At 50.0% G+C, this 18,038-nt stretch overlaps 2 protein-coding genes across 3 annotated transcripts; one reads left to right on the top strand and one right to left on the bottom strand.

Moving 5' to 3' along the window:
* Positions 1-173: 173 nt before the first annotated feature.
* Positions 174-10,597, top strand: zbtb1 (zinc finger and BTB domain containing 1). Of its 2 annotated transcripts, XR_013772865.1 has the most exons (5): positions 174-301; positions 1,814-3,941; positions 7,933-8,137; positions 8,646-8,783; positions 10,230-10,597. XR_013772865.1 is itself a non-coding variant. In XM_079290592.1 (2 exons), the coding sequence occupies exon 2, from the start codon at positions 1,819-1,821 to the stop codon at positions 3,874-3,876; it is 2,058 nt and encodes a 685-aa protein (XP_079146718.1). In that variant the 5' UTR covers positions 174-301; positions 1,814-1,818; the 3' UTR covers positions 3,877-5,580. The 2 variants fall into 2 exon arrangements, 1 of the variants encoding a protein (XP_079146718.1); XM_079290592.1 differs by lacking the exons at positions 7,933-8,137; positions 8,646-8,783; positions 10,230-10,597 and having other exon boundaries at positions 1,814-5,580.
* Positions 10,598-11,943: 1,346 nt separating this feature from the next.
* myh6 (myosin, heavy chain 6, cardiac muscle, alpha) lies at positions 11,944-17,739 on the bottom strand (the record flags this gene model as incomplete). Its single annotated transcript, XM_079290770.1, has 1 exon — positions 11,944-17,739. One exon carries the CDS (start codon positions 17,737-17,739, stop codon positions 11,944-11,946), a length of 5,796 nt encoding a protein of 1,931 aa, XP_079146896.1.
* Between the last annotated feature and the right edge of the window lie 299 nt (positions 17,740-18,038).

Below are 18,038 nucleotides of genomic sequence, written 5' to 3'. Positions count from 1 at the left end.
TGCTGTTGGTTTATCATTAAAATAACTAGAACCTGATCAATATCTTTATTCATTACGTTTATTTTGAAGGCCGTTCTATTTGACCGGAAGTCTCTTATTTTGTCTTCTTTAAACGCGCTCACTGTTGCGTTTGGTTGACGGAGCGACAGTCTGTGCGGAAGTTCTTTCATCCTGCGGGAGGAGAAGAAGAAGAAGTAGAAGAAGAAGGAGGAGGAGAAGGAGGAGAAGAAGAAGAGTCCTCCGAGTCCCTCGTCTCAGCTGTCTGCCCGAACACACCGAGTCTCCTCCGGGGTTACCCACGGTGAGTTTAACGGGTTCCCAGGTGAAGTAAGAAGAGCCTCTCGGTGCTCGCGGTGCTCTGTGCGGGGGCGGCGGGACTGTTTGCGGGAGAAGAGATATAAGTGAGCGCCATCAAGCGAACAGGATGTACGTCTATCACATCTGGTCTAGGTTTTCAAAGTAAAGGGCGTAGTAAAGATATTAGATAGATACCTTATTACAGCAGCAATATGACACAGGTAAGCAATCAAAGTAACATTAAAAAAAATTAAAAACATTGAGTATTAAAATTCACGATCTAAACAATGAAATATAATAATATTGAGTTAAACAGTAGCGCAAAGATTTAACCAAACAGTTTAACTGTTTACTAATGTATTATTAACGGTTTATTCAGTGTAGAAAAGATTAAAATGACCGTTCATACCGTGTTTATTCACTCATTTAAACACATGTTGATGTAAATTAGCGCGTGCCCTAGTACGCAGTCCGTTAATCAGTTTTGTCTGTTTTATTACTCGTCGAGCTGGATCCTCTATTATTTTGTAGCTTAACTCGCAGTAACTTCCGGTGTGGTGGATGCTAGCCGCTGTTAGCTTGACTTGGCTAACCGCTGTAATCTCCATTTTAGCTCGTGAGGCCGGCCTCTCCCTTCTGTCTGTTATTATAGAGTCTGGTTCTACAGCTAGAACCCTGGTTCTACAGCTAGAACCATAGCACCAGGGTTCTACAGCTAGAACAGGTCTACATCTAGACCTAGATCTCTAACCAGAGAACATGGTACCCCTGGTCCTGATGTAGTACAGTATAAAGTACTAGATGTAACTCTGAGATGTAGTAAGTTACAGTAAAAAGTACAATATGTACCTCTGAGTTTTATTACAGTATAAAGTACGATATATATACCTCTGTAGTACAGTATAAAGTACTATATATATCTCTCTGTAGTACAGTATAAAGTACTATATCTACCCCTGTAGTACAGTATAAAGTACTATATATATATATATATATATATATATATATACCTCTGATTTGTAGTACAGTATAAGGTACTATACTTACCTATGTAGTACAGAATAAACTACTGTATTTACCTCTGTAGTACAGTATAAATACAATATGTACCTCTGTAGTACAGTATAAACTACTGTATGTACCGCTGTAGTACAGTATAAAGTACAATATATACCTCTAGTACAATATGTACCTCTGTAGTACAGTATAAACTACTGTATGTACCTCTGTAGTACAGTATAAAGTACAATATATACCTCTAGTACAATATGTACCTCTGTAGTACAGTATAAAGTACAATATATACCTCTAGTACAATATGTACCTCTGTAGTACAGTATAAACTACTGTATGTACCTCTGTAGTACAGTATAAAGTACAATATATACCTCTAGTACAATATGTACCTCTGTAGTACAGTATAAACTACTGTATGTACCTCTGTAGTACAGTATAAAGTACAATATATACCTCTAGTACAGTATAAAGTACTCTACTTACCTCCTTGTCGTCACAGGTTCGATGGCGAGGCCGAGCCACAGCGATCACGTCCTCCAGCAGCTCAATAACCAGCGTGAGTGGGGCTTCCTGTGCGACTGCCTCATCGCCATCGGTGACATCTACTTCCGGGCGCACAAAGCCGTGCTGGCGGCCTGCAGCTCCTACTTCAGGATGATGTTCATCCGGGACCAGCAGCAGGGCGCCGGGCGTCTGGACCTCAGCAACATGCAGATCAGCGCCGAGTGCTTCGACCTCATCCTGCAGCTCATGTACCTGGGTCGCATCGCGGTGGGCAGCTACGAGTTCGAGGAGCTCAAGGCCTCCATGGCGTACCTGCAGATGTACTACATCCCAGACTCGTTGGAGGATCTCAGGGACATCAGGACCTCCAACCTCACCCCGTCCTCCTCGGCCTCCTCTGCGTCCAGCTCCTCCACTTGCCCCGCCGGCGGGAAGATGATGTTTGGAGTCCGGATGTACGAGCAGCTGAGGCCTGCCGCACCGGAGTTGGAGCATCTACCAAAAGCTGCCAGCAGCAGCAGCACCGCCGGGCGCCCGGTGGTTCCGGCGACCATCAGCAGACCGGTGGTGGTGGCGGCGGAGGAGGTGGTGGTGACTCCTCTGATAGCGGCGCCACCGATGGTGGACGGACTTGTCGATCAGCCGTGTGACTTGAGGAAGAGGCCCGGCGGCAGGAGTTCGGCCCTCAAAGACCGTCCTCGATTTGGCCGCACCTACACCTGCGACGACTGCGGCTTCGTCTTCAGCTGCGAGAAACTCCTGATCGAACACATCCTGACCTGCACCAACCGGAAGGCCTTTCATCAGCCGAGAGGCAACGCCGAAGGTGACAACGACTCCAGTAAAGCCGAGAGCTCCGCTTCCGAGAGCATAGAGGAGCACAGGGTCATCTGTAAAGGTGAGGACGACTGGCCCGAAGCAAAGTCTGACTCCGACCTCGGGACAGCCGGCGAGCCCGGATCGACCCGGAGTATCTCCATCAAGACGGAACCAGAAGAAGGGGTATTCCCTGAGATAGAGGTGGTCCGGGTCGGCGACCACGGCAACAGAGACTGTAGGGCGCGTTTCGGCGACGCTACGCGTAAAGACCTGCAGAAGGCGAAAACCGGATCAGACCGCGACCCAGAGCCCGGCATCTCGGGTCTGGATCACAGCAGCGAGCCGTTCGAAGGCCACATGTCCAGCAGTGAAGATTCAGGGATCCCTGCGAAGCTCCGTAAGGTCAAAGACGAGAAGCAGGACGCCGACTGCGCACCCTGTGAACTGTGTGGCGCTCTGCTGACGGAGGAGGACAAGTCGGCCCACTACCTGTCCAACCACATGGGCCACATCTGTGCCTGCGGGAGGTGCGGTCAGGTGCTGATCAAAGGCCGCCAGCTCCAGGAGCATGCGGAGCGCTGCGGCGAATCCCAAGGCGGTGACTCTGACTCCCACGGGGAGGACGAGGCGTCCCTGCTGGAGGAGCCTCAGGGGATGATGGAGGAGGAGGGTCTGATGGAGACCTCCGACCTGGCCTGCCCTCACTGCGGCACGCTGTTCCAGAACGAGAGCTCGGCGCTGGAGCACGCCTTGTCCTGCCACGACCAGGAGCTGTTCCGCCCGGCGCTGCTGGAGGAGGGCGGCGGTGAACTGGACCACCGACGCAAGCACTTCTGCGGCATCTGCGGCAAAGGTTTCTACCAGCGCTGCCACCTGCGGGAGCACTACACCGTCCACACCAAGGAGAAGCAGTTCACCTGTCAGACCTGCGGGAAGCAGTTCCTGCGGGAGCGGCAGCTCCGCCTGCACACCGACATGCACAAAGGAATGGCGCGCTACGTCTGTCCGGTCTGTGACCAGGGAACCTTCCTCAAACACGACCACGTCCGCCACATGATCTCGCACCTGTCGGCCGGGGAGACCATCTGCCAGGTGTGTTTCCAGATCTTCCCCGGCGGAGAGCAGCTGGAGAAACACATGGATGTCCACCTGTACATCTGCGGCGTCTGCGGAGAGAAGTTCCGCCTCCGTAAAGACATGAGGAGCCACTACAACTCCAAGCACACCAAGAGACTATAGGAACCAATCCGGACCCGTCCGCCACATTTCTACCAGTTTCGGTACAAAGAGAAAAAGCCATAAATGTGAGAACAAATTAATGCACTTGACCACCAAAAAAGACAAATCTGCACTTTTTAAAGTATATGCATAATAACCTCAGCGGGTATTCACACTGCGAGCTGATTGGTTGCTTCGTTAGCTTTGATGAAACAAAAAAAGGTCAGGACGTCATGAGGTTTCTTTCAAAAGTCTGAATCTACTTCTGTTAAACGATCACCGTCCACAGCTAACTCGCTAACCAGATAACCAGATGTACATTAGTTTTAATATTTATGAAGAAGCTGTGGGGTTTTGTACACAGGATATCTTTACATGATGCTTGTTTTCATGGTTCTTGAAGTCCCAAAAGAACCCAAAGAAGTAAATCTAGAGACGTGCTCATTGGACGAGTCAGAACCAAGTCATCAAATAGTTAACGAGTGATGTTCTGTAACTGATCTCAACACCTTTGTTTTAGCACTAGGGGGAGCCAAAGGGGAGCTTTCAGATGGACCTTTGTGTTTGGACTTGTTGGGTTCAGGATCGTGTTGCTCGCAGTGTTAACGAAGACTTTGTTTAGGATCAGGTGGAGTCCACATGGACTCTCAGAGTCCACATGGAGCCTTTTAGAGTCCAGATACAGACCTGAGGAGAGTTCACTTCCTGTTTGGAGGTTCTCTTCCTGTTTGGAGTCGACATTCTCTGAAGAGGAACCCGATGAGTTCTTCATGTTCTAGTTGGTGAACACGGTCCTCTTTGGTTCTTAGCTTTGTGACCATTGATCGGCCGTACGTGCTCTGTGATTGGTGCCTTTGCTGTGACAACACTAGTGTCTTCTTCACAGTGATGCATGCTGGGGGATGGACAGTGAGAACACCAGAGGTGGTCAAGCCCATAGGAACCACCGAGAGCCGGACCACTTGGACTTTAAGCGGCCTTCTTTAAACCTGGTGGATTTTCTTCCTCGGTTCGATCGGTTCTGGTGGATCCAAACCACCACACAGACTCGTTACAGGAAGGGGTCTCAGTTAAACCACCACACAGACCCGTTACAGGAAGGGGTCTCAGTTAAACCACCACACAGACCCGTTACAGGAAGGGGTCTCAGTTAAACCACCACACAGACCCGTTACAGGAAGGGGTCTCAGTTAAACCACCACACAGACCCGTTACAGGAAGGGGTCTCAGTTAAACCACAAAATATTCGTGACGACCTTTTGTGAAGCTGAACCGAAGAGGAAAACCCAGCAGGTTTAACAGGTCCTCATTGACTGAGACCAGAACCCGGTCCTGGTCCTGGGTCTCCTGGAGGATCACACTGTGATGGATCTGTTGCCTTATGATTCATGTAAAGTTGTTTTTCACTGTTTTTTGTTTCTGCTTCACAAAAAAAACACAAAGTTCATAAACCTGAACGAGGCCTAATCCAGTACTGAACCAGCTGAAACCAGACCGCATATTTCAAATCCACCACAAACTCTTTCAGAACCTGAACCAGTTAAAGTTTACAAAAACCCTTTTAGAGGGGACAGGAACTAGTTCTAAACCAGTACTGAACCAGCTGAAACCAGTTCAGACCTGACCTGCACACAGACACAGTTAGTCCAGAACCAGTATGGACCCTTCTAAAACCTCTTAATGGTTCCTGTTGAAGGTCTTCATGGGTTCTACACATTCTGAACATTTCGCTCCTAATAAACCAAGTTCTGTTTGACAACAACACGGTTTTCTCCTCTTATTATGATTATTATTATTATTTATATCTGTATCATTATAATTAGTGTTGATATGAATATTATCGTTGTTGTTATTTGTGCTCTGAGTTTGTTTACAGAGACTCTAGTTCTGCTCACCTGCAGCACGATGACATCACCACCAATCAGAGTTGTTACTTTAAGGTTCTCAAACAGACTAATGGATGTTTGTTCTACCAATCAGCTCTCGCCCTGTAACAAACTGACCAATGACGGTCCACCTGGTGCCCACCTGCCTCACCTGTCTCTCCTGCCTCACCTGTCTCACCTGTCTCTCCTGCCTCCTGCCTCACCTGTCTCACCTGCCTCACCTGTCTCCTGCCTCACCTGTCTCACCTGCCTCTCCTGTCTCACCTGCCTCTCCTGTCTCACTTGCCTCACCTGTCTCACCTGTCTCCTGCCTCACCTGTCTCACCTGCCTCACCTGCTTCTCCTGCCTCACCTGTCTCTCCTGCCTCACCTGTCTCCTGCCTCACCTGTCTCTCCTGTCTCTCCTGCCTCACCTGTCTCTCCTGCCTCACCTGTCTCTCCTGCCTCACCTGTCTCACCTGTCTCTCCTGTCTCACCTGTCTCCTGCCTCACCTGTCTCCTGCCTCACCTGTCTCTCCTGCCTCACCTGTCTCTCCTGTCTCACCTGCCTCACCTGTCTCACCAGTCTCCTGCCTCACCTGCCTCACCTGTCTCTCCTGCCTCACCTGTCTCTCATGCCTCACCTGTCTCACCAGTCTCACCTGTCTCTCATGCCTCACCTGTCTCTCCTGCCTCACCTGTCTCTCCTGCCTCACCTGTCTCACCAGTCTCCTGCCTCACCAGTCTCCTGCCTCACCTGTCTCACCTGCCTCACCTGTCTCTTCTGTCTCACCTGTCTCCTGCCTCACCTGTCTCACCTGTCTCTTCTGCCTCACCTGTCTCTTCTGCCTCACCTGTCTCCCCTGTCTCTCCTGTCTCTCATGCCTCACCTGTCTCTCCTGCCTCACCTGTCTCTCATGCCTCACCTGTCTCTCATGCCTCACCTGTCTCCTGCCTCACCTGTCTCTCATGCCTCACCTGTCTCACCTGTCTCCTGCCTCACCTGTCTCCTGCCTCTCCTGCCTCACCTGTCTCACCTGTCTCTTCTGCCTCACCTGTCTCTTCTGCCTCACCTGTCTCTTCTGCCTCACCTGTCTCTTCTGCCTCACCTGTCTCTCCTGTCTCTCATGCCTCACCTGTCTCTCCTGCCTCACCTGTCTCTCATGCCTCACCTGTCTCCTGTCTCTCATGCCTCACCTGTCTCCTGCCTCACCTGTCTCACCTGTCTCCTGCCTCTCCTGCCTCACCTGTCTCACCAGTCTCACCTGTCTCTTCTGCCTCACCTGTCTCCCCTGTCTCTCCTGTCTCATGCCTCACCTGTCTCTCATGCCTCACCTGTCTCTCATGCCTCACCTGTCTCCTGCCTCACCTGTCTCTCCTGTCTCACCTGCCTCCTGTCTCTCAGGTGCGTAACGTCAAGGCGTTCTAACCACCAGTGCTCGCTGGGTCCACCTGGTTCTGGTTGCAACCCGTTTTTGTTTCCGTCCTCCGTTACAGATCTTAGTGGTTCAACTCTGTTTAAAGGGTTAAAGGTCAACCAGGGTCCTCACAAAGATAGAAGTACAAGGTTGTGTGTGTGTTTTATCACAGTCACTTTGTGGGGACTCACCCTCCTTATGGGGACAAACATCCAGACAACGTAAATCAGTAGATTCTAGGCTGACGACTTGGTTTAAGGGAAGGTTTAGTTTAGGTTTAGTTCAGGTTTAGGTCATATTAGGATAGGTCAGGTTTAGTATGTTAGCTTTAGGTAATTTAGGTTAAGTTTCGGTTAGTTAACTTTAGGTTAGTTCAGGTTCAGTTTAGGTTCGGTTAGGTTAGGCAGAGACTGAATAACATCAGCTATAAGAAGACGGAACCTCCGTAACCCGTTTCTCTGATCAGAAACTGAACCAGATGTTTTTATTTAAAGGTTCTAGTTCTAGCAGCTGATGTTGGTCTAAAAGCTTTATGAAGGTTTGGTTCTTCTGTCTCTGAAGCTTTGTGCGTTAAAAATAGAACTCAATAAAGCAGAGTGGGATGAAGAGATTAAATAGGTTTAAATCTCTGGTGGATCAGGTCTCCAGAGGACCCTGACGGTCAGACTAAAGTCTCTCTGGTGGATCAGGTCTTCAGAGGACATTGACAGTCAGACTAAAGTCTCTCTGGTTAATCATCATCTGATTGTTTGTTCAGGTTAAAGTCTCGTTCAAGTTACACTTTGTGTCCTCAGTCCAGAGCTTTCAGAACAACAGTCGGCATGGTGTCCAGCCGGGTCCTGGTCTTGGAGGTGGTGGTCTCTGCTGTGGTTGGGGCTCAGAACCTGGGCTTCATTCATAACCCTGAGAAAGGCCCAGAAGAAGAAGACGTGAGAGTCCTGGTCCAGCAGCTGATTGCCAGAGTGGACAAACTGGAGAGAGAGCGTGAAGAATAGAGAGGTGAGTGAAACCTGAAGGAGGGTTATTATGGTATGGAGGTCTCGAGGAGCGAGGAGGACAACGTCGTGGATTTTAAACTTGACCGCTCTCATTACCTCTGTCCTAGAGGGAGTTGTAATCTGCAGACTCGCCACTAGATGTCAGTAAGTCACACCGGCCCTTCAAACCGGCATCAGCACCAATCAGATCACTCGATTGCTAGAAATAAGGCATTAACCTGCGATGACGCTCATCGAGGCGCCTGGTCTGAGATGATGGAGGGACAAACCTTTAGCTAGTGGAGGCTGTTAGCATGGGTTAGCATATGTTAGAAGGGGTTAGCATAGATAGCAGAGTTTAGCATGTGTTACAATGTGTTAGCATGAGTTAGAATGACTTAGCATGTGTTAGAAGGGGTTAGCATGTGTTAGCATAGTTAGCTGTGTTAGCATGAGTTAGCATTTGTTAGCTTACGTTAGCATGGCTCCAGGTCCCTGTGTTTGATAGAAACCTGTCCGTGTCCCTGCAGCTAAATCTCAGGTGGCGTTCTCGGCATCCCTCGTCAATACTGAGCTGTGGACCCATCAGGGCCCGTTTGACAGCGACACCACTCTGCTGTTCAAGATGGTGACGACAAACATCGGCAACGCCTACGACCCTGAAACAGGTAGGTCTCACCAGGTAGGACTCACCTGGTAGAACTCACCAGGTAGGACTCACCTGGTAGGACTCACCTGGTAGGACTCACCTGGTAGGACTCACCAGGTAGGACTCACCTGGTAGGACTCACCAGGTAGGACTCACCTGGTAGGACTCACCTGGTAGCCCTCACCTGGTAGGACTCACCTGGTAGGACTCACCAGGTAGGACTCACCTGGTAGACCTCACCTGGTAGACCTCACCTGGTAGCCCTCACCTGGTAGGACTCACCAGGTAGGACTCACCAGGTAGGTCTCACCAGGTAGGTCTCACCAGGTAGGACTCACCTGGTAGGACTCACCTGGTAGGACTCACCTGGTAGGACTCACCTGGTAGGACTCACCAGGTAGGTCTCACCAGGTAGGACTCACCTGGTAGAACTCACCAGGTAGGACTCACCTGGTAGACCTCACCTGGTAGCCCTCACCTGGTAGGACTCACCAGGTAAGGCTCAGCATGGATTAGAAGGGGTTAGCATGTGTTAGCATGTGTTAGAAGGGGTTAGCATGGGTTAGAAGGGGTTAGCGTGTGTTAGAAGGGGTTAGCGTGTGTTAGAATGGGATATAATGTGTTAGCATGTCTAACACATGCTAACACATTATAAAGTCTGTTTTCAGTTCGTCGTCACTTAAGTACAAAATATTTGTTTTGAAACATCCGGTTTATGACGTCATTGTTTTAAAGTGAGAGGATTCAGGGAAACAGTCATCAGGTTTAAAGTAAACAGGATCATAGTTCAGAGTCTCTTCTTTCCTGTGGTGAGATTCACAGACGGTCCCTGAACTCCACACGGCACTAACTCTTCACATCACGTCAGACCTTCAGGGTCCTTCAGGGACCTTAGTCCTTCTAAAGTGCAGAGAAGACTGACACGGTTCTTGATCAGTTTTATTTACTTCTTCTGTATGAAAGTTACATTTTACAGTAAGAGGTTTACTAAAGGGCTTCAACCTTTAGCATTTACATACGGACAACATTCATTTAAGTAAAATCCTGGTCTGACACTAGACCTGGTCCTAGTCCTAGTCTGAGACTAATTCAGGTCCTGGTCTGAGACCAGGCCTGGTTGTTGTCTGAGACTAGTTCAGGTCCTGGTCTGACACTAGACCTGGTCTTGGTCGTACAATAAACAATAAACGCCCATAACTATGTTAAATCCACAGGTTACATAAAGTCACATTTTATTTTTGAAAGGGTCACCGGTACCGTCCCTGAGATCGTCTATGCCGGACCCGTCCAGGTCCGCGGCCGGTGTGTCGCCAGGTTGGATCCCCAGCTGCGGTCACAGCTGGGGGTTCGGTGGTGGTCCGGACCAGGGAGGGTCCGGTGGGGTGGTCCACGGGAGAGGGTTCTTCTGGTCCGGTACCGGGACCGTTAATAAAGTTATTACCGGAACACATGTTCATGTTCACAGAGCTTCCGGTCCCGGTCCGTCCCGGTCCAGATGTGGGTCTCCAGATGACGCCGTAGTAGACCGCCAGGAGACCCGCAGCCAGCGAGACAGACAGGACGTAGACCAGCACGGTGGCCAGTCGGAACCACTTCCGGTCCAGCTGCTTCTTCTGGTCCCCGGTGTAGGTGGCTGGTCTCTCGGGGGTCCAGCTCTGCGGGTCCCGCATGGTTCTGGTTCTGGTTCAGGACTGTCTGGAGGTCACTGATCCTGATCCTGGAGGAGGTCTGAATCCCGGTCCATCTTCATCTGGACTCATCCAGCGGTTTATCGACCAGATGCGTCAAGTCCACCGAGTTCACCACGGACCGGAAGCTCCCGGATCACGTCATCAGAATAAAAGCCTCGTCTTTAGTATTTCATTTGAAGAACCGTTTTTTTTTTTTTTCTCGTGACGTGAATGTTTGTTACGTCAACGTGTTTATTTTATGTTATTTTATATTAAATTATATTATGTTATTTTATATTATGTTATTTTATGTTATTTTATTTTATATCATTTTATTTTATATTAATTTAATTACACTTAAAATTACTGTTTTTATTTTGAAATTCTCAGCAGCTGTCAGTGGTTTGTCACATCTGTCAGAAATGTTCCTTATCAATAAATATTTAATTGTAATGTGAGATTTATTACAACATGTTTTACTATCACTCTGAGTTTGCGCAGCATTAAGTTAAATTATATTGTTTAATATTCACTTATTTACTATTAAATGTCATAAATGTAATAACTCACATTCACATGTTTTTTATAACAAAGTGTTTTTTGTTGCCTAAAACTTGTCGTAAGAGTAAAACGTACGTCTCTTCGACGTACGTTTTACTCTTACGACTCGACTCAAACGTCACTTCCTGTGAAGACGGAAGTTTATTTTGAAAGGACAGAATGACATCATGAGCTGGAAGAGAGCTTTTGTTTAACAGATGATTTAAAATAGAAAACGTTTGTTTATTGTTGATAAACCCTCATTAAAACCAATCAAAGAAGGAGACCAGGAGACACAGGACAGACCAGTTTGATCCAGTTCATCTGAAGGTCCAGAAACATGTTTTATCTTGTAAAGAAACGTTCACTTTGATCACCAGACAAACAAACACAAGACTTTCTATTGACTTCATGTTCATCGTGTTTTATTACATTTTGATGTTCGTCACAGTTCAGTTTGAAATATTACAGAATGCAAAGTTTTGTTTCAGACTTCCTGTTTCTCTTTAACGTTCCTGAACCTCACAAACAAACAAACACCATCAATAATAAAAAAAGAAAACTAATCGTCTCTAAAAGTAAACTCACAAAAATCAGAAAGTGAATCTTGAACTGAAAACTTGTCGTCTCCAAAAGAACAAAGAATAATGAATATAACACTACTTCCACTATATATGCTGATAAAACAACCGTTTCTGTCGGCTTCAGGTCCTGTGTGGTTCCTCATTAGTCACATGGTGCAGGTCCCAGGGTGCAGGTCACAGGGTGCAGGTCCCAGGGTGCAGGTCACATGGTGCAGGTCACAGGGTGCAGGTCACATGGTGTAGGAACGCCTGTCAATCAAAACAGACTCACTGACTCAGAGCTGCATCGATAACAAGCCAGTAAGCAGACCTTTAGCATTATGTTTTTCATGTTGTTACTAATGAACTTCACACACCTGTAGCTGCTGGACTCTCTGGGGTCTCCTCACTCATCCAGACCCTTCTTGGAGGACCCGTCCCTGGTCTTCGCCCTCAGCTTGTTCACCTGTGACTCGGCGATGTCGGCCCTCTCCTCGGCCTCCTCCAGCTCGTGCTGCAGCTTGCGTAGTTTGGCCATGTTGGCGTTCGCTCCCTCCTCCGCCTCCTCTGCCGCGTGTTTGTAGGACTTGACCTTCAGCTGCAGCTTGTCCACCAGGTCCTGGAGGCGGGCCGTGTTCTTGCGGTCCTCCTCAGTCTGGTAGGTGAGCTCCTTGATGCGGCGTTCGTACTTGCGGACCCCCTTGACGGACTCAGTTCCCATCCTCTGTTCGGCCTCCAGCTCGTTCTCCAGCTCTCTGATGCGAGCCTCCAGTTTCTGGAGCTGCTTCTTGCCCCCCTTCATGGCGATCTGCTCGGCCTCGTCCAGACGGTGCTGCAGGTCTTTGATGGTCTGCTCCATGTTCTTCTTCATGCGCTCCAGATGGGCGCTGGTGTCCTGCTCCTTCTTCAGCTCCTCGGCCATCATGGCCGCGTCCGTGATGGCTTTCTTCGCCTTCTCCTCGGCATTGCGGTTCTCCTGCACGGCGTCCTCCGCCTCGTTCTGCAGGTGCGCAAGGTCCGCTTCGTGCTTCTTCTTCTGGTTAATCAGGCCAGTGTTCTGGGAGTGCAGGAGCTGCATGCGCTCCGTCACGTCTGTCAGCTCCTGTTCAGCCAGTTTGCGACTTCTCTCCGTTTGCTCGAGCGCGGCCCTCAAGTCCTCCAGCTCGGCCTGGATCAGGTTATTCCTGCGTTCCAGGAGAGCGATGTTCTCCCTCAGGTCATCGTTGCTGTGCTGTGCGTCGTCTAGCTGCAGCTGAGAGTCCTTCAGGAACGCCTGGAGGCACTTCAGCTGTTTTTGGGCGTCGGCCGCCTGCCTGTTGGCTTGGCTGAGCTGGATCTCCATCTCGTTGAGGTCACCATCCATCTTCTTCTTGACCCTCAGGGCCTCGTTGCGGCTCCTGGTTTCAGATTCCAGAGAGGACTGAAGCGACTCGAGCGTCCGCTGGTAGTTCCTCTTTGCCTGCTCCATTTCTTCCTCTTTTTCAGCCAGCTTGCGCTCTACGTCGGCCTTCACTTGGTTGAACTCCAGCTGGGCTCGGAGGATCTTGCTCTCTTCGTGCTCCAGAGAACCTTCTGCCTCCTCGAGCGCTGACTGGAGCTCTGCCTTTTCCTGCTCCAGCTGCTTCCGGATCTTCTCCAGTTCGTGAGCACTCCTGCCGCCCTCCCCGAGCTGGTTGGTGAGATCAGAAATCTCCTCTTGGAGGTTCTTGTTCTCTCTCTTCAATGTCTCGAGTTGATCCAGAGACTCCTCGTAGGCGTTCCTCAGTTTGAAGAGTTCAGTGCTCAGAGACCGAGCTTCCTTCTGAGAGGCCTCCAGCTCACACTGCGACTCCTCAAACTTCTGCTTCCACTCCGCCATGACTTTGTCAAAGGCCCTCTGCTTTTTGTCTAGGACTGCAGACGCGGCATTGGATTTCTCGAGGTCCAGCATCAGGTCTTCAATTTCATTTAGGAGGCGGTGCTTGGTCTTCTCAAGGGACGAACACTTTGCATTTGTGGCCTCGGTGGCCTCCTCAGCCTCCTGCAGTCTTTGAACCAGCTTTTTCTTTGCTTCCTCCAGTTCTTCTGTTCGCTGGATTCCGTCGGTTTCATATTTGGTCCTCCACGCCGAGACCTCGGTGTTGGATTTGGACAGAGCTCTCTGCAGCTCGGCCTTGGCTTCCTGCTCCTCTTCAAACTGCTCTCGGAGCAGATCGCAGTCGTGGCGAGCCGACTGCACCGCGTGGGCGAGGGCGTTCTTAGCCTTGACTTCTTCTTCCAGCTGTCTGCGGAGATCTTCTACCTGCTGGTTGTACGAGTTCTTCCCTCTGGTCAGCTGTGAAATCAGACACTCCTTCTCCTCCAGCTGACGTCCAAACTCTCCGTTCTCCGTGAGCAGCTTGGCCCTCTGGGTAGTCAGGTCGTTGACGGACCGCTGGGTTTCCTCATATTTGCTCTTGTACTCGCTCATGTTGTCTTCCATCGTGCGGCACATCTTCTCAATATTTGACTTGGCCTTCACCACACTCTCCATGTTAGAAGACAAGTCGTCCAACTCCAGCTTCAGCTCGCTCTTTTCCTTCTCCAGCTTCTGCTTCACCCGCTGCAGGTTGTCAATCTGTTCGCCCAGTTCGGCGACGCTGTCGGCGTGTTTCTTCCTCAGGGAGGCGGCGGTGGCCTCGTGTTGGAGCGTAGATTCCTCCAGCTCCCTACGCAGCTTCTGGAATTCAGCGTCTCTCTTTTTGTTCATCTCCACCTGCGCTGATGTTGCTCCGCCGGCCTCCTCCAGGCGCTCGCTGATGTCCTCCAGCTCGCGGGAAAGATCGCAGCGCTGCTTCTCGACTTTGGCCCGGACTGCACGCTCAGCATCCAGCTCCTCTTCCAGCTCCTCGATCCTCGCCTGGTTTTCTTTCAGCTTCTTCTGGAGCTGAACGGAAGCAACCTGCTCATCTTCCAGTCTTGAAGTTATTTGGACAATCTCGAAATCTTTTTTTTTCAGTTTCTCCTCCAGCTGCTGCTTATCGTTTTCTATGTCCATCAAACTCTCCTGAGTCAGTTTCAGGTCTCCTTCGAACTTCCTCTTTGAGCGCTCGAGGTCCATCCTGAGTTTCTTCTCCTGCTCCAACGAGCCCTCCAGATCGTCCACTTGTTGCTCCAACTTAACTTTGGCTTTGGTTAGGCTATTGGCTTTGTCTTCTTCACTCTGAAGGTCATCCAGTGTCTGCTGGTGGGCCTCCTGTAGTGCCTTCTTCTCCTTGGTGAGCTTCATGATGTTTTCATCCTGGGAAGCCATCTCTTCGGTCAGGTTTTTCACCTTATTCTCCGTGGCGTGTTTCTCTTTCTCGACCTTGGCCAATGTCACCTCCAGATCGTCTATATCTTTCTTCAACTCGGAGCATTCGTCTTCAAGCTTCCGTTTCTTAGCCATGAGATCTGCGTTCAGCTCCTCTTCATCCTCCAGTCTCTCGGTCGTCTCTTTCAGCTTGGCCTCCAGTTGAATCTTGCTCTTTATAAGCTGTTCACAGCGTTCTTCAGCGTCCGTCAGCGTGTCCTGTTCAGACTGAATATGCAGACTCAGATCATTCTTCTCTTGTAGAAGAGCCACTATTTTCTCCTCTAGATCCTTCCGTCGTGCTTCTGATTTCTCCAGAGCTTCTTTCAGCTTGTTGAACTCATCCTTCATGTTGGCCATCTCCTTCTCAGACTCGGCGCTCTTCAGCAGTGGTTTGATCTTGAAGAACAGCTTCATCCAGGGCCAGTTTTTGACTCCCAGAAAAGATCGAAGGTTCCACTGGATGACCATCAGGGCGTCTCTGCGTTCCACGAGCTTAGCGAACTCTGCCCTCATAAGGATTGCCCGGGCATTAGCCTGAATCCTGGTGATGATTCGAGAGAGTTGTTCATCACGCATCTCCTCCAGTGTCCCCAGCAGACCGGCTTTAAAGAAGACTTTGGTGTGACCGAACCGGTACTGGGTGTGGTCTATGTCCAGTGATCCCAGCAACTTCTCTGCGCTCTTCTTGCAGTCAATGAACTGGCCTTCAGGGATGGCAGAGGCATTCAGAATCCTGTACCGTTGTTTGAAGTCTCCGTAGAGCACCCTGTTTGGGAACCCCTTCCTGCAGATCCTGATGCCTTCCAAGACACCGTTACAGCGCAGCTGGTGCATCACCAGGCAGTTGTCCATGGCCCCTGGAGTTTTCTTCTCATTAGGAATCAGACAGCGGACAAAGTGAGGATGTGTGGTCTTCAGGTTGTTCATCAGCTTGTTCAGGTTTTCCCTGTGAAGTGCCGACACAGTCTGGAATGAGGAACCTTTTTTCTTGGCTCCTTTGCCGCTTGGTTTGTCGCCGCCGTCAGTTCCTGAATAGCTTGAAAACAGCACACTGAGCAGCTTCAGAGAGGATTTCTGGTAAAGTCCGACCACAGTTTCATTCAAGGGGTCTTTATTTTTTACCAACCAGTTGCCGATGTTGTAGTCTACTGTGCCAGCGTAGTGAACCAGGGCAAAATGAGCCTCTGCTTTCCCCTTTGCAGCCCTCGGCTTCTCAAACATCTTGTTCTTTCCCAGGTGATTATCGTAGAGCTTGGACTTGAAGGTCTGGTCACTGGCTTTGGGAAACATGCATTCCTCCTCCAGAATCGACAGGATTCCCAGCGGCTTCTCAATGAGGTCAATACATGCCTGTAAATCCATCCCAAAGTCAATGAACTCCCAATCAATGCCTTCCTTCTTGTACTCTTCTTGTTCCAGAACAAACATGTGATGGTTGAAAAACTGTTGCAGTTTCTCATTGGTGTAGTTGATGCACAGCTGCTCGAAAGTGTTGAAATCAAAGATCTCGAATCCAGCGATATCGAGCACTCCTATGAAGTACTGACGAGGCTGTTTAGTTTCCAGGGAGTGGTTGATCCTCACCACCATCCAGTTAAACATCTTCTCATACACTGACTTAGCCAGAGCACCAAGGGAGTAGTAGACTTGGTCCACACTTTGTCCTTTGGTGACAAATTCATTTCCGACCTTGACTCTGGGATGACACAGCCCCTTGATAACGTCGGCAGAATTCAGCCCCATTAGGTATGCGGTTTTATCTGCAGCCTCCGTCCCGTCTGACTCGGCCTGCTCCTCGCGCTGCTTCTGCTTGAACTTCATGTTGCCGTAGTGCATGATGGAACCGGTTAGCTTGTAGACGCCCATCTTCTCCTCCTGAGTGAAGCCGAGCACATCGAAGGCACTGTCGGTGGCCAGCAGCTCCTCCGAGTCGTTGATGGAGGCGACCGTTACCTCCCCTTGGGAGATGTAGGAGTAATCGTAAGGGTTGTTGGTGATCAGCAGCATGTCCAGCAGCTCTGGCTTCTGATTGGACAGGATCTGGTAGAAGATGTGGTAGTTCCTCTCAGCCTTGAGCTGAAAGGTGCACCGGGACTTCTCCAGCAGGTAAGTCTCGACGTCGGCAGACGACAGCTTTCCACTCATGCCGAAGTGAATCCGGATAAACTTTCCAAAACGAGACGAGTTGTCGTTTCTCAGCGTTTTGGCGTTGCCGAAAGCCTCCAACGCCGGGTTGGCCTGGATGATCTGGTCCTCCAGCGTCCCCTTGCTTGTGTCTCTTTTGCCGACTGCAGCGATGCTGGCAAAGTACTGGATGACTCTCTTGGTGTTCACAGTCTTCCCGGCTCCGGATTCTCCGGTGATAAGGACGGACTGGTTCTCCCTGTCAGTCAGCATGTACTGGTAGGCGTTATCGGAGATGGAGAAAATGTGAGGCGGAGCCTCAGTCCTCTTCTTCCCCCTGTAAGCTGCCACCACCTCCGCATCGTAGACGGGAAGCCACTTGTAGGGGTTGACGGTGACGCAGAAGAGCCCGGAGTAGGTGTAGATCATCCAGGCGGCGTAGCGCTCCTTGAGGTTAAACAGCACCGCCGGTTCGTGGAGGAACGTGAACATCGCCATGTCTTCAATTTTATCAAACTTCGGCGGGTTCTGGGGGTGGACGTCCAGCTCCTTCACGGTCGCTGTTGTCCCATCCTCCTTCTTCACCGTCACCATCCCCCCATCTTTGCTCTGGATTTGCCCCTTCATATATTCCACCTTATCGTCTGCCACGAAGCACTCGGTCTTGATGTCAAATGGTCGGGTCTGGGCCTCCAGGCGCTCCTTGTCTGACTTCCTCAGGAAAGGTGCGGCCTTCTTGAACTCGGCCATCAGAGCGTCGCCCATGTTGGAGGGACGAGGTTCCCGTTAGTAAGAAGAGAGAGATCGATCCAAGAAGAAGGAAGAAGTCTTTGTGTCTCTGGAGCAGAGCTCCAGACTCTTTATAAAGACGCCCGCAGGACCAAATTAGGAAATGACTGCTGAAAGAACCCATGAGGGCAGTTTCAGGACCTTTGGCTGTCAAAGTCCATTTTAGGAAACGGAGTGATTCCCTTCTTATCTGCCCGCTGATAGAGACTCCGGACACCTCTCCATTTAGACTTCTACTGCAGCTCATCTTCCTTTTATTCTACAGGAGGCTACTG

The sequence above is a fragment of the Melanostigma gelatinosum genome, assembly GCF_949748355.1.
Source record: "Melanostigma gelatinosum genome assembly, chromosome: 19".
Lineage (NCBI taxonomy): Eukaryota > Metazoa > Chordata > Actinopteri > Perciformes > Zoarcidae > Melanostigma > Melanostigma gelatinosum.
This window is presented reverse-complemented; position numbering and strand designations above follow the sequence as displayed.

Excerpts from the sequence above, each read along its gene's own strand:
- zbtb1 (XM_079290592.1), top strand. The coding sequence starts at position 1,819 with ATGGCGAGGCCGAGCCACAGCGATCACGTCCTCCAGCAGCTCAATAAC.